Source organism: Malus domestica, chromosome 16 (genome assembly GCF_042453785.1).
Source record: "Malus domestica chromosome 16, GDT2T_hap1".
NCBI classification, from domain to species: Eukaryota; Viridiplantae; Streptophyta; class Magnoliopsida; order Rosales; family Rosaceae; genus Malus; species Malus domestica.
Window position 1 is genome coordinate 8,313,358 of NC_091676.1, and position 24,039 is coordinate 8,337,396.

The 24,039-nt window shown below is 37.8% G+C and overlaps 5 protein-coding genes across 10 annotated transcripts; 3 read left to right on the forward strand and 2 right to left on the reverse strand.

Moving 5' to 3' along the window:
• The first annotated feature begins 124 nt into the window (after positions 1 to 124).
• On the forward strand, positions 125 to 3,424 carry LOC103416575 (probable arabinosyltransferase ARAD1). The gene is made up of 4 exons (XM_029095850.2): positions 125 to 880; positions 1,414 to 1,710; positions 1,808 to 1,903; positions 2,405 to 3,424. The coding sequence occupies exons 1-4, from the start codon at positions 371 to 373 to the stop codon at positions 2,828 to 2,830; spliced, it is 1,329 nt and encodes a 442-aa protein (XP_028951683.2). The 5' UTR covers positions 125 to 370; the 3' UTR covers positions 2,831 to 3,424.
• LOC103403160 (sulfite oxidase) lies at positions 3,411 to 6,363 on the reverse strand. Of its 3 annotated transcripts, none has more exons than XM_008341989.4 (12): positions 6,169 to 6,363; positions 5,966 to 6,081; positions 5,464 to 5,526; positions 5,340 to 5,376; positions 5,168 to 5,249; positions 4,947 to 5,065; positions 4,776 to 4,871; positions 4,574 to 4,684; positions 4,382 to 4,483; positions 4,190 to 4,237; positions 3,870 to 4,085; positions 3,411 to 3,797 (listed from the first exon to the last, which is right to left on the reverse strand). In XM_008341989.4, the coding sequence occupies exons 1-12, from the start codon at positions 6,241 to 6,243 to the stop codon at positions 3,681 to 3,683; spliced, it is 1,182 nt and encodes a 393-aa protein (XP_008340211.3). In that variant the 5' UTR covers positions 6,244 to 6,363; the 3' UTR covers positions 3,411 to 3,680. The 3 variants fall into 3 exon arrangements, with proteins under 3 accessions (XP_008340211.3, XP_070671473.1, XP_070671474.1); XM_070815372.1 differs by having other exon boundaries at positions 5,168 to 5,252; positions 6,169 to 6,326; XM_070815373.1 differs by having other exon boundaries at positions 5,168 to 5,257; positions 6,169 to 6,325.
• A 2,964-nt stretch (positions 6,364 to 9,327) lies between these two features.
• Positions 9,328 to 15,839, forward strand: LOC103403159 (flavonoid 3',5'-methyltransferase-like). Its single transcript, XM_070815376.1, has 5 exons — positions 9,328 to 9,468; positions 10,207 to 10,292; positions 11,988 to 12,132; positions 12,250 to 12,381; positions 15,388 to 15,839. The coding sequence occupies exons 3-5, from the start codon at positions 11,995 to 11,997 to the stop codon at positions 15,676 to 15,678; spliced, it is 561 nt and encodes a 186-aa protein (XP_070671477.1). The 5' UTR covers positions 9,328 to 9,468; positions 10,207 to 10,292; positions 11,988 to 11,994; the 3' UTR covers positions 15,679 to 15,839.
• Positions 15,840 to 17,931: 2,092 nt separating this feature from the next.
• On the forward strand, positions 17,932 to 22,184 carry LOC103403158 (65-kDa microtubule-associated protein 8-like). 4 transcript variants are annotated; one of them, XR_011577098.1, is made up of 12 exons: positions 17,932 to 18,198; positions 18,311 to 18,514; positions 18,669 to 18,926; positions 19,023 to 19,235; positions 19,519 to 19,674; positions 19,747 to 19,906; positions 20,004 to 20,155; positions 20,248 to 20,335; positions 20,480 to 20,533; positions 20,612 to 20,685; positions 21,191 to 21,313; positions 21,499 to 22,184. XR_011577098.1 is itself a non-coding variant. In XM_008341986.4 (11 exons), exons 1-11 carry the CDS (start codon positions 18,115 to 18,117, stop codon positions 21,820 to 21,822), a joined length of 1,836 nt encoding a protein of 611 aa, XP_008340208.3. In that variant the 5' UTR covers positions 17,932 to 18,114; the 3' UTR covers positions 21,823 to 22,184. The 4 variants fall into 4 exon arrangements, 2 of the variants coding, with proteins under 2 accessions (XP_008340208.3, XP_008340209.3); XR_011577097.1 differs by having other exon boundaries at positions 21,239 to 21,313; positions 21,499 to 22,038; XM_008341986.4 differs by lacking the exon at positions 20,480 to 20,533.
• A 562-nt stretch (positions 22,185 to 22,746) lies between these two features.
• Positions 22,747 to 23,985, reverse strand: LOC108169685 (transcription regulator complex subunit bur6-like). Its single transcript, XM_017323484.3, has one exon. The coding sequence runs from the start codon at positions 23,789 to 23,791 to the stop codon at positions 22,889 to 22,891; it is 903 nt and encodes a 300-aa protein (XP_017178973.3). The 5' UTR covers positions 23,792 to 23,985; the 3' UTR covers positions 22,747 to 22,888.
• Positions 23,986 to 24,039: the final 54 nt, after the last annotated feature.

The following is a 24,039-nucleotide window of genomic DNA, read 5'->3' on the forward strand; positions in this document are numbered from 1 at the left end:
ATGGAAGGGCACCACAACTAGGAGGGCAGACAATCCAAGTCCGACATAAGAACCTAGCGCCAAATACAAAGTAAAATAAAATAGAGTAAAATTGATCTTCAAATTTCAAAATCTTGCTTATTTTTTTTAAGGATTCAACCATTTGTATTGTGATATTGGAAAGAAAAAAATCTCTCTACTAATAGAGTGTTGGCTATAAAATTCTTTTCTTTTCTCCTCCCAAATGAATGCTTGAAGCAAAGCAAATGGCCCAAAGGCGTGAAAAGTGCAATTTATTCCCATTGATATTGCCTCCCTAACCGAATCAAACGGACAGTTGAGTCCCAGTACTATTATACCGCCCGCGCGTTCAGCAGATGGCCAATCAGTAATGCCAAACGCCAGATCTCACAAAATGTATGGAAAAGCCGCCTTCGCCCTCATCTTCGCCTTCCTCCTGCTCCTCACCTACTCAATCTTCATCGGCACCGTCGACATCCGATCCTACTTCCTCCCGCTCCTCCCCTCATCGCCGCCGCCGGTTGTCCAGTCCCTCTGCGTCACCACCTCCCCGCCTCTCAAGGTCTACATGTACGATCTCCCGCGCCGCTTCAACGTCGGAATTATGAACCGCCGGAGCACCGACCAGACTCCTGTCACCGCCCGGACTTGGCCTCCGTGGCCAAAGAACTCCGGGCTCAAGAGGCAGCACAGTATTGAGTACTGGATGATGGGCTCGCTTTTGTTCGACAGTAATGGCGGTGACGGGAGAGAGGCGGTTAGGGTTTCTGATCCGGAATTGGCCGATGCGTTCTTTGTGCCGTTTTTCTCTTCGTTGAGCTTCAATACTCATGGGCACAACATGACAGACCCGGATACTCGGATTGATCGCCAATTGCAGGTAAACATTGGGCTTTGATTGTTGATTTTTAAATTTGATAGTTTTGTGTTGAATTGGGTCGTCGAAAACATCGAATTCCGGTGGCTTGATTGAGTTTGTTTACCCTATTTGTATTGGACATGAAAGTTTCATTTTTAAGTTGTAGTTTTGTAGGCAATTGAACAGAGTCTTCTGCTGAAATTGAGATTAAAGTGGTTAGCTGGGTTTAGATGCGATGTAAAAACTGGGATTTTCTTGTGTAGCTGACATATCGAATTCGAGACCCGGGCCTTGTTTGATTTCTACATTTATACAAGAAATTGTAGAACAATTTTTAGTAAGTTAGAATGTGTCTCCACCTGTTATCTTTACTTGGTCTTTGTCAACAGGCTTCTCAAATTTTAAGTCCTCTCTCTAGCGCTACCGATTTTCCAAATCACTGTCAAATAGATCCTTGTTGTGTTTCCAATTGACCTTTTTCCGTGTGGAATTCCATAGTCTTGTTATGACTAAACTTTAGTTATTTATTTATTTATTTATTTTTCTGATTTCAGATAGATTTATTGAAAATCTTGGGAGAATCAAAGTACTGGCAAAGATCTGGAGGGCGAGACCATGTTATCCCTTTGACACATCCCAATGCTTTCAGATTTCTTCGGCCACAGGTCAATGCGTCAATTCAGATCGTTGTAGATTTTGGCAGGTATCCTCATGTAATGTCAAATCTGAGCAAAGATGTGGTCACCCCATACGTACATGTTGTGGATTCCTTTACAGATGATGACCGTCCAGATCCATTTGAGTCCCGTACTACGCTTCTTTTCTTTCAGGGAAGGACATACAGGAAAGATGTATGTTATCTTCAAAGTTGCTTGAAATAACAGCATCCTATCTTGAAACCTTGTACTTCGATCTACAATTGATTATCTCTGGTCATGTTATATGCAGGAAGGCATTGTTCGTGTTAAACTGGCAAAAGTCTTAGCTGGTTATGATGATGTTCACTATGAGCGAAGTGTTGCAACAGGAGAGAACATAAAATTGGTATGTATGGAGTATGGAGTATGGAGTTTTATAATGGGTCATAGGTGATATTGTTTCGTGCATATTCTTTATCCTGGAAAGTATGGATTTTACACACTAGTCACTGGAAATGATTCTTTGTCGTCCTTGGCATCATTTACATTTCTTTATGATCTTTAGCCTTCTTATTAAAACTATTTCTGTGCATACCGTAATCCCCCTACTTGTAGTTTCTATCTGAATATCTAATGCAATGATCGCAAGAATAAATTCCTTACTTTTATTTTATTCAAGAAGGTTTTTAATATATGGCCTCACATAAAGAAGACGGGAAGGTTGAGGGTGCATGGAAGGTTGGAAACTTACATTTATGTGATCTGCTTTTTCCTTCGGATGGATAACTTTCCCTTGGCATAGGAGGATTTTTTTGGTAGCCATCAGAAGTTTGAGGAATGATTCATCTATTAATAAATAAATATAACTTCTAATGTTTCTCATTCTTTTTTCTTTCTGCTATCTCAGTCTACGCAGCGGATGCGTTTATCAAAGTTTTGTCTGCATCCTGCTGGAGACACTCCTTCATCTTGTCGCCTATTTGATGCTATTGTGAGCCACTGTGTTCCTGTCATCGTCAGTGATGAAATTGAGCTCCCGTTTGAGGATGAAATTGACTACACCAAATTCTCACTATTCTTCTCATTCAAAGAGGCTTTGAAACCTGATTACATGGTTAATCAGCTCCGTAATGTTTCAAAGGAGAGATGGATTGAAATGTGGAGGACACTTAAGAATATCTCCCACCATTTTGAATTCAATTACCCCCCAGAGAAAGAGGATGCAATCGATATGCTATGGAGACAGGTGAAGCACAAGCTCTCTGCTGTCAAACTTTCTGTACATAGAATCCAAAGGTTGAAAATACCAGACTGGTGGCGGAGGAGAAAGTGATTTCAGGAGCTTGCGTTTGTTGTATATTCAAGATCCTTTTTTCGATCATATTGACAACCCCTAACGGGGTAAAGAAATATAGGCACCACAACACCCGCAGATTCTGCGGGTAATGTTTGAGAGATTCAAAAGCGTTCTTCATAGCTTGCGGCTTATCTATTCATTGACCCTGCCAATTCTCTGTGTCATTTGAGAGGTTCAGTACCGTTCTTCAAGTCACATATTGGGAGGTATTTTCTCTTGATGATCAGTTGCATCGGGTCACTAATTTTTTAACAATTGCTAGTTGTCGGACTCTCAAGCACTGTAAATTTATTTGAGTTCTAATGTTGTAATAACATGGCTGTTCGCATTGCTGCTGATTTTGGCTATCGTGGTATATTTTCTATGCAGAAAAATGGTGTATAGTATCCTTTTGGGTAGTCGTCCAGTTGATTTTTGACGAGATGGCTAAACAAATTGACGGCCCTCCCAAGAAATGTGGTTTCCAATTAGGCTATTCAGATCGATGTCTATGTAATATTTGTTTAATGAAACTAAATTGCTGAAGGCATCATCTAAATTGGTAGCAGACCGAGAGTTTTCTAACTTGAATATCATATGATTCGAAACACCGCTCGGGTGATAAATCAGTATGAATCTTACATATCTTATAGAGAATGATTGCATATTTATGAACAAACATGCAGACTGGATACAAAGTGATAAGGTGCAACTGAAATCCCCAGGTTCTGTAGTAGGCTTAGAATCCTGGTTGCTTGAATTGCGTACAGAGCTTACATTTGGATCACCGAGCAACTCTCGAAGGGCGCACAATGTGTACACCAGCAAATATTCAAACGAAAAAGAATCACAAATCGGTGTGTTCAACGTGAATTCGAACCCTATGCCACGATGTGTTCAGTATTCCTCTCAGGTTCCAGATGGCGTCCACATTTTCGGGTTGGACGTTTGCAGCTATATCGATCTGTTCAACAAGATTCATGTGTAAGATAACATGAGCAGAGAAGTAGTCGAATTATAAGCAACGGTTACTTACTGCTTTAGCGACGATTTCAGTGCTGCGAGAGACAATCGCCTCAGCCTTAAAAAGCACCCATCCCCACTTGTCGCTACTCGCATCATCTGCAACATATGGAGCTCCACTCTTTTGGTATCGGGTTGCTTCCACCCACGTCCTGCCACCATCGAACGATACATCTACTCGCTCAATCCCCCGCCCACCTCCAGACACGGCATATCCATGAACTACTACCTGCACAGAAACACGCGCTTGTGTGCAAAATTACATCAAATGTAAGTAAATTTTGAAGGGCAGTGTGACAAAATGTAATGACTAATTGTATACAGAAAACGTACTTTTCCAGGCTTTACAGCGTTTTTTTCCTCCAAAGAACAAATTACAGACTGCAGAAACCATCAAATACAATATCCATTATTTCAACGAGAATCATATCAGTAAAGTTAGATACTGAAGCTGCATTAAACAGTAACGACGTGCAAAGAGTTGTAGCAGGAGGCTAGGAGCAGACTATCGATATCTAGAAGTACCTGAACAGGAAAATCCATCTGAGGCCGCCGGGTTGACCAATCGATATTTTCCCAGTTCACAGTAGGAGGAAACATTTTGTAGTCCCTTTGCATAAAGAATCCCTGTTCAACCACAAAACACAATTATTATATCCATCTCAGGAGTCACAAGCATAAAGAGCAGGCCACGCAATTGGATTTGTGAAAACCAACCTGGCATTCGTTTTCGATTATGTTGATGGAACTCAGCCATTTGACAGAACGGGCACCTATAACACCCGGAACAACTACACGCAGCGGATACCCATGATCCCGGTTTAGAGGCTTTAAAATAGCAACATGGTCAGATAGTATAAGAACAACTCAAGAAATTTGATCCAAAACAAAAAGAGTTTCACGCAAGCTATTCCTTTACCTCTCCATTCATTTCATATGCTAGTAAAACTTCAGCGTCCGAGTTTGTTGCTTGAATCATCGGTATTGACGCCTTGTAAGGTCCTCCTTTTTCCTCCTTAAGAAATCATTGTACCATATAAAACATTCCCGAGTAATGCGATTAACATGTAGCACAAAAATTGCAGCTCACCTTGCACATGTCAACGCTTACAAACTCAACGTGCTTTCCTCCCAACGGGGAAACTGATGTTAACTTAGCGATTCCCACAAGTTTGAGAACGTCAGCGAGTTTAGCCCCACCCCAAACGGCTGAAAGAAGACATAAGACAAACAAACACGATCAAGTTTACTTTAAATACTCACATTTTAACAGTGAAGGAAATTAATAAGGACAGATTGTAGCAAGTTTACCGTTTCCAATGGCGGAAACGTCCCAGCCAACGCCTTTCACTGTTTTCACTTTGCTCATTGCGGTCCTTCTGTTACCTGCACACTGCTTAGCTTGAAACAAACCAAATCGAATTACTATCGAGCAGCTGTAACTAAATTATACAATGCTCAGCATCACAGTTGACAAACTTACTTGTAGAGTGGCTGTCACAATGTGCTTCGGCAGATTCCTGTTTTCGCAAAACCGAAATGTTATTGTTTAAGCAGATTAACTAATCATGATTAGGTCTCCCTCCGATATACTAATAAGTACTTACACAATGTCAACCATTGATATCTCCAAGGGTTTCTCCACCAAACCGCATATAGACAATCGATACCTGCTTCGCCAAAAATGTTGTAGCCGTCAGTGAACGGGTTCTTCACAAACAAGCCCGCAAAAACTCCATTGCCGTAGTCAATAACACTCAAAACATCGTTTTGAAGAACAAAAGAAACTTTGAACCCAATTGTTGTTGCAACAAACATTAACAGTTGACGTCTTTCTCTTTGGTTCAATTCTCGAAGTATTTCTCATTAACATTAAGAGTCGTCACGAGGACTACACTAACTAAGTAAATATAAAATGGCATAACATTGCTTTGGAGGAGACAATTGAAAATTCATGAAATTGAACAAAAGAGTAAAGAAAAAATTGGATTGAAGTCTTTTCTCGAGCGTTGAGAAGAGCATTCTGCTCCAGTCAACTTAGCAAGCTTATGTCTTTTGAAATTATTATTATAAATAAATTATTGTAAAAAATGGTAAGATGTTTTGAACCTTTCAATGTCATCGACGACAGGGATAGGGCCATGGTTTCGCTTGTAGAACAAATCCACCGGTGTCACGTACGACTCTAATAACGCCGCACGTGGTGGTTCTGCATTAAAAGGTTCCTGCACGACGCAAAACAGATATATCATATATAGACAAGAAAATGGATAAATAAAATAATTATATTAATATTCATGTCGTGATCCGACCTGGGAATTAACAAGGAGACTTGGATGACGAGGTGGCTCCTCAGAATAATCAGACGGGGCTCTTAGACCTGACATTTTACTTACAAATGCAACGAACAGAAAACACAGGGAAAAGCAGGGGATTTTGTTTCGTTAAAGTTAACCAAATGCTGAAAATAAAAGAGACCACAAGTTTGAAGTTTCTATTTATATGTGGTGGTGGTGGTGGTGGCATTTGTGAGGTTCCTATACTTCGGATATTTAATTGTTAGATTGTAATAACCTGTCTCTAATTTTATGATTTTATCACTTTTAAAAGAGCGAATTGATGAAAATGCCTCTGGAGGCGAGATTGTTGACCTTCGTTGGCTATGTCGTATCATAACACGTATGAACCATTCTTAGCATATTATCGTAGTACTCGTCACTACGAACACGTGGGCGCAAGCAGAATTGAAATCGGAGTTACGACAAAGATTTTACAAAACTACGAATCCAAAAGATATTTTTGTAAAATTACTATTTTATTATTTTTAGGCTCACTCACCCTTGTTTTTCGTCCCTCCAAGTTTTAGTGACCAAGCTTTCGTGTCGACGAGGATTCTTGACAAATGTTGGTATAGAAGAGTACCTTCGATGGTATAATTCTTATCTTACTTTTATTGTACTGTACTGTACTTATGTTCTGACATCACGTGTGAATTGGGTTCAATCCCACTAACATGTGCACTATTGCATTTAGTCACCTATAAGTTTAAATTTACTCATGTTTTCCATATTACTACACTTTATGGCTTCGTCACATTTTTGGTGTCGACCGACACAGCTCGATTCAGAATTCAGTTGGACATTCTGGGTCGGGGCGTGTCATAGATTGTGGTCAAAGATACGATGACTAAAATTTAACGGTTAAAAATTCAAGATAATAGATACACGGAGCACATTTGAAATTTTTCATATTCAATGATGATTTGGTTCGATCGGTTTTTTAACGTTCAAATTATTTTTTGCCCATAGCATGTTGGCTCGAGCCTTTATTCATGGGGAGCAGAAAGCAACGTGTATGGTATGGTAAACTGTCATGATGATATCTTGTGTCAATGATATAAGAATATGTAAAGAGAAATTAACACATATCCTTATATTATTAGTACGAAAAACTAAAATGATAGTGTACTCGTGTTAACAAGTCCAATTCATGGAGAACAGTCCATAATTATTATTTTATTTTGACTTTTAGAGTATGTTGTATTTTCATGTTCGGACAAAGATGATGAATTGTGGTGAAGATGCACCTGGATGTTATTTAGGATAATCTTAGTGTGGTTTTTTTGGTTTTTTTTTTTTTTTTTGTGGGGTTGGGGGGGGGGGGGGGGTGTGTGTGGGGTAAGGTTAGGTGTACCGTTAACACTAAATTCCACAAGCAAATGACACAACTCAACTAAAATATTCATGCGAGTAATCTCCATTGATGGGCTAACGGCACAACCATATCAGTACCCAGATTAAGTTATTCCTCCATTAAAGTACCCAACTTCCTCAATAAGTTTTCAAGTTGCAATGGTCCCTATCAATAGAGTAAAGTAGACATGGAGAATGGTCTCGAAGAAAAGTTGGATGGATTAATGGCTAATGATGATGGATGGTAATTGCAAATAAAATAGTATAGGTGACAAGGTATTGTTATGTGATATTATTAACACTCGTAATACCGTCATCTTAATAGAATTTTATATATTGTCATGACTTTTTTAATGACCATTTAATAAATATTGATATTTCAATTTTATCATGTGATGAGGATGATATGATCATGGTACAGCAACGTTTGAGGTTGTGACGGTAATTATGATGATGGAAGTTACATGTAGCGGCTGTAGGCAAGATGGTGGTAGTAAAGGTGGCGTTGTTGGTAGAGGTGGCAAATCAGAAAACCCATTAAGACTCATTTAGTTTGATTTCACCTTACACTATCATCACCACTACCATTATTACCTCTATATTATGGTGATATCAAATTAAACGCATACCCATTAACAACTCAATAAATTGATTTGCCACCTCTAGTCGTTGGTGAGGGAGATAAGAGTAAGGGTGGTGAGATTGTGGTTGTAGCCTGGTGTTGGGGTGATGGAGGAGTGGGGGTGGGTACGATCTTGATGAGGTGGTGATAATGGTGGTAAAGTTGGTGGTCACGGCAGGAGTGGCGGCCATAAGATAGTCGTAGAAGGTTATGGTAGTTGTAAAGGGGGTGTTGACGATGGTTAAGGTATATAAGATGGTGGTAGACTGGTAGTAGAGATGGTAGTCACGGTAGTGATGACATCGGCGAGTGATTGTAAGAGGTTATGGTACTATGGTGGTGGTATTGATAAGGTGATGGTGGGGGTGACAGGATCATGGTGATGGTCATGGCAAGGTGATAATAGTTGTGGTGGTGTAGTGGCGGTGAGGTGACACATAGATGGTCATGGTAAGGTGGTGGTGGTGGTAGCTAGTGATAATTATTGTATTAATTATGGTGAGTGATGGAGTATATGATTAGAAGTGGGAAAAATAAAATCCAGCAAAATCTTATGGGTAGTGATTGGATTCACAATGACAAAATATTTATTATAAAAGCACTCAAAGTCTATAAAATCCTTTAAAATCAAAGAAATTTTGAACACACCTATATAGACTTACAAAAATCTTAATTGAATACCACGAGATTATATTGTATACACTTGAATTTGAGAGTCAAACAAAACTTTTTGAAGTCCATCAAATTTTATATAGAATAAGGGCTCCAAAATTCATGATAAAAATCTCACATACTTTGTTAAGATCTACGAAAATATTCAAATCAAATCCACATGAACTTATTAAAGGCAACTAAACTCCCTCAAAATCTTTATGTTCATAGCTCTGTGAAAATCCATTGAACGTTATATACAATACACTCCTTAATAATTATCTTTTATTTACTAATACTATATCATAAACGTTAAATAAAAATAATGTTTAACAATAAACCTGTTACATATAAATTATTTTCCACATAGCTAAAACAGCCCAACCAGCCACACGGCCCACACCTATCAAATAAAAAGTGAAACCCAATCAAAAAGTCTGGCACGACCTTTCCTTTTAAGGCCATGTTATTGCCACCTACCCCTTTACTCCCAATTTCCCAATATAAAACACACAATGCACCCAACTGCTTATTTCACAGAAAATTTGAAATTGAAGAAAATAAACATTTGCTCTTTTGTTGTTCACTCCGCCATGGCAGACGACAGACAGGAGAAGATAATCCTCAAAACCCCAGCACTTCTCAAGGTACACTCTCGTTTTCTTTTCCCTAATGTAACCCGTCGCTTTTACAGATCATATACATTCTTATAAAAGAGAGTTTCACATGAAACTAGATCGCTAGAGTGACGTTCTTCCAAACTTATCAGGCATTTTAACTTTCTTACACGGTGTTCCATGATTAGTTTGTAACACCACCGTCTTGACCTCCTATTTCATATAAGTGATTTTCTATCCTTAGTGTATTGCCTAGTTCTTTCTCATTTTCCAGATTCTTTCTTTCATATTCGGATTGGAGTTTTCAACATTTTCGCTCTAATTTTTTTTAATAAAAATTTCTCGTACTGTGGAAAAATAAATAAACATTGATAATCTTTAGTCTTTTCAGCTAAAAATCAGATACTTTTTAATTATTAAATTTTTCAACGAGGGAATCGGATACTTTTTTTTTTAATTTTTAAATTATGAGATGGCCATATATCATGATGTACAAATGTCTATCTTCTGCATTAAACCATTTTCTTTGTCATTTTATTTTATTTTGTTTTAAGAAAACGGTTTGAAATGACGAATTCGCAATCAATTCATAAATATATCGTTGTATCAAAAATTATTGAAATTCAGGTTTACGTGTCCACATTTTGTTGTTGTTGAAATATTTACAAACTAAAGAAACAGAAGGTGCTAATTATATTTTGCATTAACTAATGGTCTTATCCTCAAACAAACGCAGTCAATTAACGGCCTTAATTTCTGATAGTACAGTAAATCTTCGAAACAAGCTGCTTTCCAAGAGAACACGAGCAACTGAAGCAACTAAGGGAGGCCACCATCGAGAAATATGCAGTCTGGTAGGGTTTGATATTTGTAGTACTCCTTTTCCTTCGTACTGGGCTTAAATCCCCGCCAAGGTTTTAACGAGACCACATTTTGCACCCAATCCTCTTGTACGCTTCTCAGATGAGGCATTGAGGGGGAGCAAATTGTGCAGTCGCACAGCCCCAAATTTGAAAGGATCCCAAATTTTTTGTCATCTAATAATTATATGTAATAATTTTCTATATTTAAAAATTATTTTTGTTATGTAATAATGTTAGCACTTTAAATTTCATTGTGCACTCATTATAAGCGTAATTTTTTTCTTTTAAGTATAAAAATTTGGAGTATAATGAAATATTTTGAGTGCCAATAATAACACCTTAAAAATGGTATTTTTTTGTCAATTTTATTATATAATAATGTTATATATTCAAGTGAAACAGCAAAGTTAGAGTTTTTGAAGTTTTTTTTTTTTTAAGATTGAACTGCTTTTTATTATTTAGTGAACAGTATGTTTGTAGCTCTTTATACTTATTATTAATGACATTTTTAAACTTGCAATCAGTGAGTGCTAAACTTAGTTTTGATTTAAGTGATTGGTTTTTAGCGTCTATACATTGTCCTACCTTTTTTAAAACTATCTTAAGGGCGGGCCCTTTTAGGCCATCTCCAACCGAATGGTCCAGAGGGCCAGAGGGCCGAAAATAGCCTGAAAACCGTCTCTAACCGAGGGATAGGCCAGAGGGCTCTGGAATCTGGGAGGGCCCCACGGAATCGGAGAGGGCTGGAGGGCTGGAGGGCTAGAGGGTTGGCTTCATGCAGCCAGCTAGCCAGCTCGGAGCTGGCTATTTTTTTTTTAATGTTTTGTTATTTCTGTCGGTTATAACCAACATGATTTCTTAAGAAAAAATTCAAATGCAACGGCTAGTAGCCATTGCATTTGTTTTTTTTTTTTTTTTTTTACAGTTTTATTATTATTTTTTATTTACAAAGCTGTTGCATTTGATTTTTTTTTTTACAGTTTTATTATTTATTTTATTTACAAAAATTTTCATATAACTTCTATTTTTTTCTTATAAGTTCTATTTCACAAAATTTATTCCATATTTTTTTTAAATTCCATTTTTTTCCTATAACTTCTATTTCACAAAATTTGTTTCATATATTTTTTTTAAATTTCATTTTTTTCCTATAACTTCTATTTCACAAAATTTGTTTCATATTTTTTTTAAATTCTATTTTTTTTCCTATAACTTCCTAAGTCATTATACAATATTAAATTAAATTAAGTAACATGAAACAACATTAAACAATATGAAACGACATTAAATAACATTAACCAACATAAAAATTATACAACATGAAACTTAAACAACATTTTAAAAAAACATTTAAGTTGTAGTTTTTAAATAATAAATTATGTTTGGCCCTCGGTTGGAGACGGTTTTTTGTGAAATGGCCAAAACGAGCCATCTGGCCCTCTGGCCCTCTGGCCCTCGGTTGGAGACGAAGGCAAATATGGTCATGTACTGTTCATTAAAATATTAATATCTTGGAGAATCTTGGATGGCCATAGGGCTAAAACAAGCCCTCTAGCCAGTCATCGGTTGGACATGGCCTTATAAATTTCGCACAGGACCTCCAAAATCTCAAAGACGGCCCTGACGCTTCTTCATAAATGAATATATAATTACTTGAGCCTAAAGGATTACATTTCGAACACGCAGGAGTCTTATGAATGTGCCGGTAGATGAAGGTCTGCTTCTATCGATGCTTCTGAAGGTGATGAATGAGAAGAAGACGTTGGAGCTCGGTGTCTTCACTGGTTATTCTCTTCTCACTACTGCTCTTGCACTGCCTGCTGATGGCAAAGTATGTAATAGTCGTTTATTAATATTATTCATGTGTTTTTTTTTTCTTTGAAATAGTTAGATTAACTTCATCCTTTTACGTGTAGTGGTTGGCTAGATTAATATTTCAAAATTTCAGATAACAGTAGTCGATGTAGATAAAGAAGCCTATAAGGTTGGACTGCGATTTATTCAGAAGGCTGGGGTGGAACATAAGACTAACTTCTGCCAGTCAGATGCCTTCACGCTCCTAAATGATCTCATTACCAAAGTAAGTTAATGTTTGTGATTTATGTTGGGAGAAAGTAGGTTAGGCCATTATAATTTATAACGCGGGGTGGCCTGTGTGCATTGAAAATTGTACTTGTGTGTGGTTGGAAGGAACCTATATACAGTGGAGCTCTTTTCTTCGGTAGAGTGCATGATCATTAAGCTGGTCAAGCTGGCCCACCTAAGTTTGTCTCTAGATTTCAAGTAATGTTTTAAAAGACGAAGGCGTGGGCGAAGTGTTTGATGGATAAACCCGCCTAGGCAAAAGCCTTAAAGCGTGAGACGAAGCCTCACGAGACCTAATTTTTATTTAATACATATTTTATACATATAAAAATATAATAGTGTTTGGACCCGATTTTACACCATCGGCCCAAGCGATCAAGGCCGTTGAGTGGGCATGATTCTCAACCGTCAGATGAGAAAGTGGATATAATTTGGTTATTAAAGGATAATATTATAATTATCTCGGTATCTTCTTAAACCAGATAAATAGAATGCGATTCATGTCCCGAATAAGCAGTACAATTCGAATTGATTTGGGATGTCTGACAACACTTGGAAGTAAAATGGATTTAAAATTCATTTGATCAGAATGATGATGGCTATTGTTGATGAGGTGAGGATGAGATAGGAGACTTAAGAGGGCTAGGTTTATGGATGTTGTTAGATGAAGTGAATTGATGATGGACGTGGCCTGCATGCCGTGTCAAAGGCTACCAGCCATATATATATATATATATATATATATATATATATATATATATATATATATATATAAAACAAAGTTTGCACCTTTCCAATGAGTTCGCAGACCTAATGTCACCAAATATATATATATATATATATATATATATAAGAGGGCTAGGTTTATGGATGTTGTCAGATGAAGTGAATATATATATATATATATATATATATATATATATATATATATATATATATAAGAGGGCTAGGTTTATGGATGTTGTCAGATGAAGTGAATTGATGATGGACATGGCCTGCATGCCGTGTCAAAGGCTACCAGCCATATATACATACATATATATATATATATATATGTATATAATTGATGGTTGATTAGATGGACGTTATCCAAGCATGCAGGTTATCTTGGATTCGATGAGATAAAATGAGTTTTAATAGTTTGGGAGTCTTTCTCATCTTATCAACCAGTGCGTATTCGTCATTATAAATACAGAGTTACAGGCAACATTCAAGGGACCTCCAATTCAACACACAATTGCCCTGCGCAAACTCTCTTAACAACTTGAGATTTTTATTTTTTCTTTTCACTGACACATCTTCCGTTGGCATCAACAGCACTGTGAAAGCAACCGGTGATATCTTCAGTCGGCATAGATAGCTCTGTCCTCGTAGAATCAGCCGATCTCACAACATCTTCCGTTGGCACCAACAACACTGCGGTGAGGACGGCTGGTTACCTATCCAAGTCTCAGTCGAGAAGGGTTTCTGAATCCTTATTGATTGAGGTCATCTTATTAGCCTTCTCGGCGAAGTGAGGTGTTACAGCTTACTGAGCTCGGCGCATTGCACGCCGAGTTATTTTATGATTGGATATTCTCAAGTAGGATTTAGAGTTCGGCATTCAGACGGTCGAACCACGTTCACTATTAAGACTCATATCTGCTTTGAGTATTTGTGCCCTTACACTTTGGTGTCGATTCGACGTGAGTTTACTCTCACGAATACCATCACTGTGACCGAATCCGACAACATCGATTCGTGAACTTAGTAAGAATAGTAGCCTTGTCTTCAGGTTCGAGAACCCAAGAGGCCGAGACGTGTTCCTTTCTCGGCTGCAATAGCAAGACTCAGAAGTCAGCCGTGCACCCAACGCAACATCAACAAATTTACTCCTCGGCCAAGCTCGGCCGACGAGTTGGCACGCCCCGCATTCACCGAATGACGTAGTTAGCTTATAGATTACTCGGCCTACGCGCCACGTAGGCTTGGTAGTTTTTAGGGTCAATAAATAGCCACAGACAAGTTTAAATCACATAACCAAGTTTAATCAAGCAATCAAATTAATCAATTTCAAACATCTACTTAAGTAAGTGCCTATTTATATGAGAGTTTTTGGATAATATTTGGGTGGGATATGTAGTCTTAAAAAAAAAGAGAAATAAGGGAAAAAATATAACGAATTTTTTAAAAAGAATAATATAACATTAAGAAACTAATAATCCAAATAAAAAGATGTTTTCTTTTCTACGACCAATCATGAGAATATTCAGAAAAATAATAAAAACAAAAACAAAACAATGCTTATCTAATATATATCTAGTATATGAGAAAATAAATATTAGAAATAAAAAAATGAAGAGAAAATAGATAGTGGGGTAATAAATGTCTTTATAGTGGGATTAGTTTTAAAAAAAAGTGAAGATAATGGGGTAATAAATGTGACAAAGTGGGGTCAGTTTAAGCATTAAAAAAAAGAAAAAAAATTAAAAACACCAACTCAGCCTAAAAAACCTAGTCGTCACTGGTGTTCATGGCCTGCAACTCAAAACAGCTCTACAACTCTAAAAAATTTCTAGATTTTTTAAACTTAAAAAATAAAAAGGAACGCCCAATCGACGCCTTAGGCGCCTAGGCGCATCCCAAGAAGCCTAGGCGTGTATTTCGCCGACTCCCTTAAAACAGAGGCGAAAATGGTGCAGCCTTGCCTCCAAGGCCGCCTAGGCGTGCTCCGAGCCGAGTCTTTTGAAACACTAATTTCGAGTAACAAATTGGTAAATATGACTAGCATTTGTCTTTAAAACAAAGAGAAAGCTACATTGTTATGGAGAATGTTATCCGCACTCTCAAATTAGCATGTTAAACCTATTTTATGAGTGTTTAATAATATAATGTTGATTCTAAGTAAATAATGATGAATTTGGGATGTAATATATCATCACGATAATTAGCTTAAGTAATAAGTAGTAGTAGTTAATACATTATTTGATTTGGAGAATTAAACGTGCAATCAATTAAGCAGGGGAAGGAAGAAGGGAGCTTTGATTTTGCATTTGTGGATGCCGACAAGGACTCCTACATGGGATATCACAAGCTGCTGATGAAGCTTGTGAAGGTTGGAGGAATCATAGCTTATGATAACACATTGTGGTTTGGGACAGTGGCGGAGCCTGAGGAGAATGTGCAAGAATTTGCAAGGAAAGGCAGAAAACATTTGCTGGAACTCAACAGCTTTCTCGCCGCGGATGACCGTGTTGAGCTAGCCGTTGTTTCCATCGGAGATGGACTCACCCTCTGCAGGCGTCTCTGTTAGTTTGCTGAGCAAGAAACAACTCTCATTTTGAAGTTTTCTAATAAATAATTAAGACAGTTTTATCTGTGGTAATTAAAATGGTTATGAACCATCTTGGTTGCCTTCTTAATGAACTTCATTTAATCTTGGGAGATTTTCTATTCCAAATTTTAAACATAAAATTAATGTGGGTTTTATTTTATTTTGATTTTAAAAAAGTTTTTGCCATTTAGTACTACGGTATGATAGTATTTCTCTTCACTTGGAAGTAAGAGGTCTTAGGTTCAAATCTTGTTGATGGCAAATTCGATATTAAATTAGGCTGGCCATTGTATAGCTTAGCCGAACTACTCATCCTCTTAGTGTAAAAATATCGATATACTAAAAAAAATTGCTTTTATTTTTTTGGAAACAAGGAAATTCTGTGTTAATTACATTTGGGAAATGCTTGTGATTTGCTACCGGCCACCGATTGGGGATGTGTCCGACTAACCTAATGGTTTATGGTGTGCTTAACGTGACCTTAGCATTTGGGCTTTGCTTTTGCCCCGTTTTTTTAATGATCATTTTCTCCTAGCATATAGCCCAAATGAATATCAACTTGAAAAATACCCTAAAATTTAACATAGATACTTATTTTTTTGTAGTACGTGAACAGTAAGACACTCAAATGATGATATATTTTCAATAATACGGTAATACCTCTTCAGAGTAAGAAAGAGTTACATAAAACATGTTTATCATCATCGTGGCATCCTGAACCACTAATACAAGGTCATGTATAAGACTCTTAACATGACCTTGTAAAATTGGCCCGAGACGTCACAATAATTGTGGACCTGTTTCATTTAAGTTCTTTCCTGTAATAGAGATCGTAAAGTGCTATTTTGTAGGTTTTCCCTCTTACTTGTCAACCACAAAGAAAACCAATTCTCATGTGGAGTAGAACAAAATACTCCTCAAGTTTGATTTCCCAAATTCTCGTGGTTGAAAGCTGACAAGTCCAGTTTGCGTAATATGAAGAGAGATTGGGTTGCTCAACTTTTCTTTTTCTTTCCTTCTTGGCAGATCTGGAACTCGGTTTCAATTTCTACTTCATGCCTCCTTTGGGTGACAGCCACAGCCACTCTTGGTATCTTATCCTCTTTACAAGCCAAAAGACTGTCACATTATGAATTTGCTAATTAGCTCTAAGTGTGGTGCTAATCATCTTATTAAGATTTTAATCCCACACCTAATGCAGGTTAGTGACGTTGCATTTTCTCATCCACATGATATTAGAGAGACAAATGTTATTAGTGTGATTATTAATGAATCAACCACAACCCACTATCAATTAATAGCTTGTTTGGATGTACTTTTAAACTGACTGAAAGCGCTTTTAGGAAAAATAGTTTTAGGTTCCTAAAGCATTTGAAGAACCAGTTATGTGTTTCTTCAAGAAAGTACTTTAAGTAATTTTCCAAGATTCACTTACAGTTTTAGTAAATATCAATTCTAAAAACATTTTCACCAAAAACGGTTTCAGTCATTTTAAAAAACACATCCAAACAAACTCTAAGACTTGTTAGGAATCGTTCAGCGCTTTCATATAATAAAAAACATATGTGATAACATTTTGCAGAAAAAATTGAAAATAATCCTTGATTCAAAGACTTTGTAACTTTCTTACATAAAGCGTTTATAAGTGATTTTTACATAAACATTTTGAATTGGATCTTAAAATATGTTTAAGATTGTTTCTAGAAGGGCTAAACGACGCTTTCTACCAACTAAACACACTTGTGCGTACTAAAAAAAAAACACTTGTTCGTTGTAACGATTCCCATACAAGCATTTTCAAATGAATTTGTGGCACACTCTCCCAAATATCATAAAAGATCTTAAGTTCGAGTTACTTTCACGTTAAAAAAAATGAAAAAAGGCTAATGCTCAATCAAAATGTTAATGGGCCAATACATAACTGAAGATTTTCCAAATAAAGTAATGAAAGGCCCAACCTGGAATGCTGCTAATACAAATTAGAACCTAAAACAGTTAACAGGGAAGGCAGAACCATATTCTTCATTGCTTAGGAATTAAGTCAAAGCATGGCCAGTGCGGTACGGTGCGGTGCAAAAACAGGTGTGCACCTATGAATAAGAAACCCTAACTACAACAATTTCTCCTCAAGTTTTTATTCAAATAATAAAAGAGGGAAGGAAAAAAAAAAAAAAAAAAGACCGACCAAAAGCCACAAAAGCTCAAGGGTTGTAAAAACAAAAACCTGCAGAGATCCTTGAACCCAAAGCTTGGACAATACCTACCTTTTGGCACACTTGTCTTTTAAGCAAAACTCACACCCAAGAGGTCCACCATAACACATCTGCCTTATCAAGGAACATCCCACGTTCTTTCTCTTTCCGCACTGCATGCCAGGTTTGCCCTGATCACCGGAGAAAAAAAGAAAAACGTCAGATGGGTTCGTTTCAGACGCCGATGGGAATGCGAAGCTCCACGCTTTTGGAAACTTCGTGCGGATACTTGCTTCAGGAATTGCAGGCAAGATTTCATTCTACATTTATCGGAAGAAGCTGCTTAACTATAATGCCTTTGAATGATTCTCGTTCTGAGACTTTTAAATTTCTGTTTTGTTTAACTTACATGGAAGCAGATGATTTGGAATGAAGTTGGGCAAGATCAGTTTGAAAGGGAGAAGGTGCTGCTGGATTTAGAGCAAGAATGTCTGGAGGTTTATAGGAAGAAGGTTGATACTGCAAATACCTCGAGAGCTCGCTTGCACCAGGAGTTGGCTGAAGCTGAGGCTGAGTTCACCCATCTTCTTCTGTCGCTGGGCGAACGGTCTCTCCCTGGACGGGTACATCATTTAGCAATACCGGTTAACTCTGTAAAATTAGTATGACTATTAACATTGCATGCATGTTAATATAGAACTCATATACATATGTGAACTTGGAGGAAATATAAGGAATTCTTACTTTCTTGGGGTGATTCTTATATTATCCCATCAGCCAGAAAAATTGGCGGGAACGCTGAAAGAGCAGCTGGATTCACTCACGCCGGCATTGAGGGAGATGAGATTGAGGAAAAAAGATAGGGTGAATAAGTTTCGAGCAGTACAAGGGCAAATTCAGAAAATTTCTGCAGAAATAGCAGGTCAGTCAGAGTACGGAGACTTATCATCAAATATCGTGGTGAATGAGAATGATCTTTCGTTGAAAAAACTAGAGGAGTATCAGACGGAGCTACAAACACTCCACAACGAGAAGGTACCATAATGTAGTTCAGAAATTGTTTCATGGACAACGAATAATATGTCCTTCTACATGATAAGTTCAAATCTCCTTCTTTTGTTTGTCTTGCAGAATGAAAGGCTCATGAGAGTCGAAAAATATATAGATGCAGTCCACAATTTGTCTTCGATATTAGGAACAGAAGCCTCAATGGTTATCACCAAGGTTCATCCAAGCTTGAATGAATTATGTGGGTTGGCCAAAAACATAAGCAACAATATTTTGGCTAAACTTAACAGCACAGTTGAATCCCTAGAGGAAGAAAAGCAAAAGCGACTCGAAAAGGTGACAATTACCTACGCAGTTGTACCAGTTCTCACTAAAGATGTCTTAGTTGTACAGAGATATAATTACAGAAAGAAATTCATAGAACTGACTAAGTAGCCTAAGTTATGGTAAACTCAAGCATAAATTCCATGGTTTTGGTATTTCAACTTCTCTCATTTTTCCTATTTTCGCTTATTTTTCCATTTCAATATACAACTCTATTCTTCTGGGATTTTCAAGATACAATCTCACTTGTCAGATAAAGCATCAGTATCATATCTTTCTGTATATATATTTTCAGCTTCACCATCTTGGCAAAGCATTGACAAACTTATGGGATCTCATGGACACACCCTATAAAGATCGTCAATCGTTTTCCCATGTCACTGGCTTATTATCACTCTCATCGGCAGAAGTATCAGATCCAGGAAGCCTGACCCTAAATATAATACAACAGGCAAGTATAAATTTTGATGGTAATTCGTTGTATCGGAAAAGAGTAATAACATCATTCAAATTCGTTTTAAAGGCTGAAGCTGAAGTCAAGAGACTGGATCACTTAAAAGCAAGCAAGATGAAAGAACTATTTTTCAAGAAACAGAATGAGCTCAAGGAGATATGCAATAAATCGCACATGGAAATTCCTTTGCAATCAGAGATTGATAATCTTATTAACCTCATCAACTCTGGTGTGACTCTGTGATTTTCATTTCTTTCGTAAGAACTAAGATGATTTTCTTTGTTTATGGATAAAGTAGACTGTAAACTTACCTTGATGTACAACAGGGGAGATTGACCATGCAGATCTCCTAATGAGCTTGGATCAACAGATATCAAGAGCAAAAGAAGAAGCTTCTAGCAGAATGACTATCATGGAAAAGGTGGAGAAGTGGATGCTAGCACGTGACGAGGAGCGTTGGTTGGAAGAATACACTAGAGTCAGTATATGGATCTTCATTTATAGTAGGCTCATACCTTTATATGTACACACATAGACTTCAGTTTTACTAATTAAGAGCACCTCCTTTAGGACGAGAACCGGTACTCAGTCAGCAGAGGTGCACACAAGAACCTGAGACGTGCAGAACGTGCCCGAGTATTAGTCAACAAAATCCCAGGTAAATCCAAAAATTGTTTGTTAGCTATACACATTCACGTACAACAGAAGCAGGATTGTCATATGTAATAGGTCCAATCAAAGTTTACATACAAACACTAAACTTTGATGTTATACGTAACACTAATAAGAATATCTTAGCCAGATGAGTTGCAGTTTCTCCCTAGATATCAATCAAAGAAGAAAGGAAATCTTTAATGTATGTGCCATGTTTTTGCATCACACAGTTACTGAGATCCAATAAAGATAAGTTTTCTCACAATATCATAAAATGCAGCTTTGGTGGATTTGCTAATAACAAATACTAAGAGTTGGGAAGAAGAAAGAAAGAAAACTTTCTTGTATGATGAGGTACGTAAAGAATTGTTATGCCTTACATACAATATGCTATACTGTATTGAAACTAGAGTAGAGAAGTTTGTGTTCAACAAATTTCCACAATCAAAGGAAAATCACTCAGAACAAGGAATAAATTGAAATTTCAGAACCTGAATTCAAGAGATTGGTGTTTCTGTTAGACTTTTTCTCCACTCAAACATAAAAAAATTTCCCTTGTCACTTGGTTCAGTGGACCTCAAACGTTAGTTGAATGCATATAAATATGTTAAATGCAACTTCTTGTTTCATGAATATTACTGAAAAATAGCCACATACACATTAATCGATCTGATAAGAAGATACAAAAGCTGGATGTAACATGGTTTAAGCCTTTAAGGATGACAAGAAATTATGGACCTACGTGTCCCAGGGTTCTATGAATGTCTTAAGTTTTGTACTTCCACGTATCACAGTAGCTTCCATCTTTACACTGTATTTATTTGTCTTCAAAATTTTCCATGCTTTCTCTCTCTGGTAGACTGGTATTCCAAGTCAACTACAATTTCAGGGAAAACATGTCATGCAGGTACCACTCCTAGAAATGTTGGAAGAGTATAATGTGCTAAGGCAGGAAAAGGAGGAGGATAAGCAAAGACAACGGGTTAGTTTTATTTGACAATGTAATTAAAGGTTCATCAGACTGCAGAAACTGTTTTATGTTTGCAGTTTTCCAGTTAGACCTCCTAGATATTTGCATGTAACTCGATAGAATAATTTCTCATTCAGTAATGGTCTATTGGCCTATGTATTAATTACCAATGTGATGAGGCAAGTTTTCCCTCACAGGAAGTGAAGAAGGTCCAAAGCCAAGTAGTAGTTGAGCAAGAAAATCTGTTCATAACCAGGCCAAGCACCAGTACAAGGCAAACTTCAAGCAGGACTTTGAACGGAGGTTTTAGCAACGCCATGCCTCTAAACAGAAGGCTTTCACTAGGCCTTCAGCAATTGGGACCAAACAGTGTAAACTCAGCCCCTCAAGGCATTTCCTTTATGAAGGAAGGCAAGAAGGCACACAGACAAAAGATGTTTGCTCGACCTGGCCTTGTTTCTCATCTTAGAGATGAAACAGCTTCAGTGGTGTCAACGTTTTCTGGTCCACAATCTCCCTGAATTGTGTCTGATTTGCCAATTGCCATGTCCTATGGGGGAGGAGAAAGGCGTGAGAGCTAGTTGCGCGGAAAGACCTAATAGATCATCCAGAAGAATAAGTTCAGTTTAATAATTCAGCTAAAGAGACTGTATTTTAAGAATTACCCCAGTACCAGCAAAAGAGTCTAGAATTTTTAGACAACTGTAATTGCAAATAAAAATAAACAAGTTCTAAGATTGTTTTCTTATTACTACCATGCACTGCAGGTTAGAAAAAGTAAAACATTAAGCAGCTTGCAAATCATGGGTTTCAGACTGTAATATTGCAAGGATTGTTGTGATTCTCATTTAAGCTATTCAATCAAGATTGGTAATACATACAATGTGTTTATCTCAACAGGACAAGAAGAAATTGCATCAAAAGACCAACCTAATTCAAAAATAAGAATTAAAATGGAAAACAGAAAGCACAGAAAAGGGGTTATCGAAATTTAGAACAATATGAAGCAATAATTGGGATATGAACACAAGCCAGAAAGTAAAGAACTTCTGTTTTGAACAACACAAAACATACATGGGAGCAGAATGGTAGAATTTTTCCCCAATTCCTTTGAACAAGATTGGCTGTTATAAGTATGTAAGAAATGTAAGGGCATGCCTTCTGCTTTTCTCGTCTCTTCGACTGTCATCAACAATAGGTTTGTTCCTGTTGCTCATGCACTAATCTAATGCATTTGCTCCATTTACCATATCATGTACATAGAAAAACAACAGGAAGCTCAATCACTTCTCATGAACAAAACTAAAAGATGAAATACCTCCTTCCTGTTTCGATACCCCACTTCTCGACGATGATCATGACAAGAAGCAAGCAGATTCAACTATCATACAAGACAATGAGAACAAAACTTGCATACACAACATTGTAATCAGTAACCACCAAGATCAAAATATCAAATGCATTGGATAATTAGATAAATAATTACAAAAGTTGTAATCAGTCTCCTGGTCCATTGATTTCTCACCATTACAACCTGACCAAACAAAATGTTTCTTTTTTCGGCCTACAAAGACCGAAGATTTATGACTAGTTGATCTCAATTCGGGCTTCGTGGGTCTCAATTAGGGGTTCCTCATTCTCAATTGAAGCTTCGTCACTCTCGATTGGAACATCATCAACCTCAATTGGGGCATCGTCGTTCGTGATTGGACCATTGTCGATCTCAATTGGGGCATCGTCGGTCTCAATTGAGGCTTCGTCGATCTCAATCGGGGCTTCTTCTGTCTGGATCGGGGATTTTTTTGCCAGTTTGTGAAAGAAACCATCGATCAGACGAGTACCAGCTGGAGCTGGTCTATCGGCAGCGGTGCGGCTTCGGTCTCGTTTAGCTGGAGCTGAACTACTGACGACAGAGCGACCTTGACTCCGGTCGGTTGCCGGATGATTGGACGGCTGAGAGGGCACAGTAAGCTCATCGATTAGGAAATCGCATGTCGGGCGGTGCCTCTTGACTGCGACTCGCATGTGCTCGAGCTTCACGACCTTGCGCTTCCTCTCCGTAGCGACCTCGGCCGACCGCTCCGCTAGGAATTCGAGGAAAAGCTGGGCGGAGTACGAGACGAGGAGTAAGGCTTCCGAGTTTATCTTGTTAATGTCCCTGTCCAGCTTCATTATCCTCTTGACCCGACCGTTCGGAAATTCGGGTCGGATCCGATTGGCGTTCCATTCTTCTGCTACTGCCTTCCCTTTTCCTTTTGCTGCCTTCTCTTTTTCCCGTGCTGGGTTCTCTTCTCCTTCTGGTACTGAGTTCTCTTGTTCTTCTTGTGCTGGGTTTTCTTCTTCTCCTGCTGGGTTCTCTTCCTCTTCTTCTGGTACTGGGTTCTCTTCTTCTTCTTCTGGTACTGGGTTCTCTTCTTCTTGTACTGACTTCTCTTCTTCTTCTCCTGCTGGGTTCGCTTCCTCTGGAGCTGCGATCTCTTCTTCTGCCATTGATGGCGGCGAAGCTCTGGTCCGGAATGACTGGTGGAAAAGGGGAAAACGATGTTTAGGTTTTTGAATCGGCGGGAAATATTCAGTTGATAAGTTTCGGATGGACAATATTGCGCTAGTTGTGTGCCGCGAGTCGTGACAGTTGATGTAGCTTTGCAACTTTAATCGATGGCTATTTGGGCAAAAACGTTTTGTACCCGCCATGCGAAATGTCGTTCCCGCCAAAAGAGATATTTTTTTATTAGATG

Excerpts from the sequence above, each read along its gene's own strand:
- LOC103416575 (XM_029095850.2), top strand. The coding sequence starts at position 371 with ATGCCAAACGCCAGATCTCACAAAATGTATGGAAAAGCCGCCTTCGCC. Across the intron at positions 881-1,413 it reads GGATTGATCGCCAATTGCAG|ATAGATTTATTGAAAATCTT; the intron begins GTAAACATTGGG and ends TTCTGATTTCAG. Across the intron at positions 1,711-1,807 it reads GAAGGACATACAGGAAAGAT|GAAGGCATTGTTCGTGTTAA; the intron begins GTATGTTATCTT and ends TGTTATATGCAG.
- LOC103403160 (XM_070815372.1), bottom strand. The coding sequence starts at position 6,243 with ATGTCAGGTCTAAGAGCCCCGTCTGATTATTCTGAGGAGCCACCTCGT. Across the intron at positions 5,253-5,339 it reads TTGTGACAGCCACTCTACAA|CAGTGTGCAGGTAACAGAAG; the intron begins GTAAGTTTGTCA and ends TTTCAAGCTAAG. Across the intron at positions 4,086-4,189 it reads ACGCTGTAAAGCCTGGAAAA|GTAGTAGTTCATGGATATGC; the intron begins GTACGTTTTCTG and ends GTTTCTGTGCAG.
- LOC103403159 (XM_070815376.1), top strand. The coding sequence starts at position 11,995 with ATGAATGTGCCGGTAGATGAAGGTCTGCTTCTATCGATGCTTCTGAAG. Across the intron at positions 12,133-12,249 it reads CACTGCCTGCTGATGGCAAA|ATAACAGTAGTCGATGTAGA; the intron begins GTATGTAATAGT and ends TCAAAATTTCAG. Across the intron at positions 12,382-15,387 it reads TAAATGATCTCATTACCAAA|GGGAAGGAAGAAGGGAGCTT; the intron begins GTAAGTTAATGT and ends TCAATTAAGCAG.
- LOC103403158 (XM_008341986.4), top strand. The coding sequence starts at position 18,115 with ATGGGTTCGTTTCAGACGCCGATGGGAATGCGAAGCTCCACGCTTTTG. Across the intron at positions 18,515-18,668 it reads AACGGTCTCTCCCTGGACGG|CCAGAAAAATTGGCGGGAAC; the intron begins GTACATCATTTA and ends TTATCCCATCAG. Across the intron at positions 19,236-19,518 it reads AGCAAAAGCGACTCGAAAAG|CTTCACCATCTTGGCAAAGC; the intron begins GTGACAATTACC and ends ATATATTTTCAG.
- LOC108169685 (XM_017323484.3), bottom strand. The coding sequence starts at position 23,791 with ATGGCAGAAGAAGAGATCGCAGCTCCAGAGGAAGCGAACCCAGCAGGA.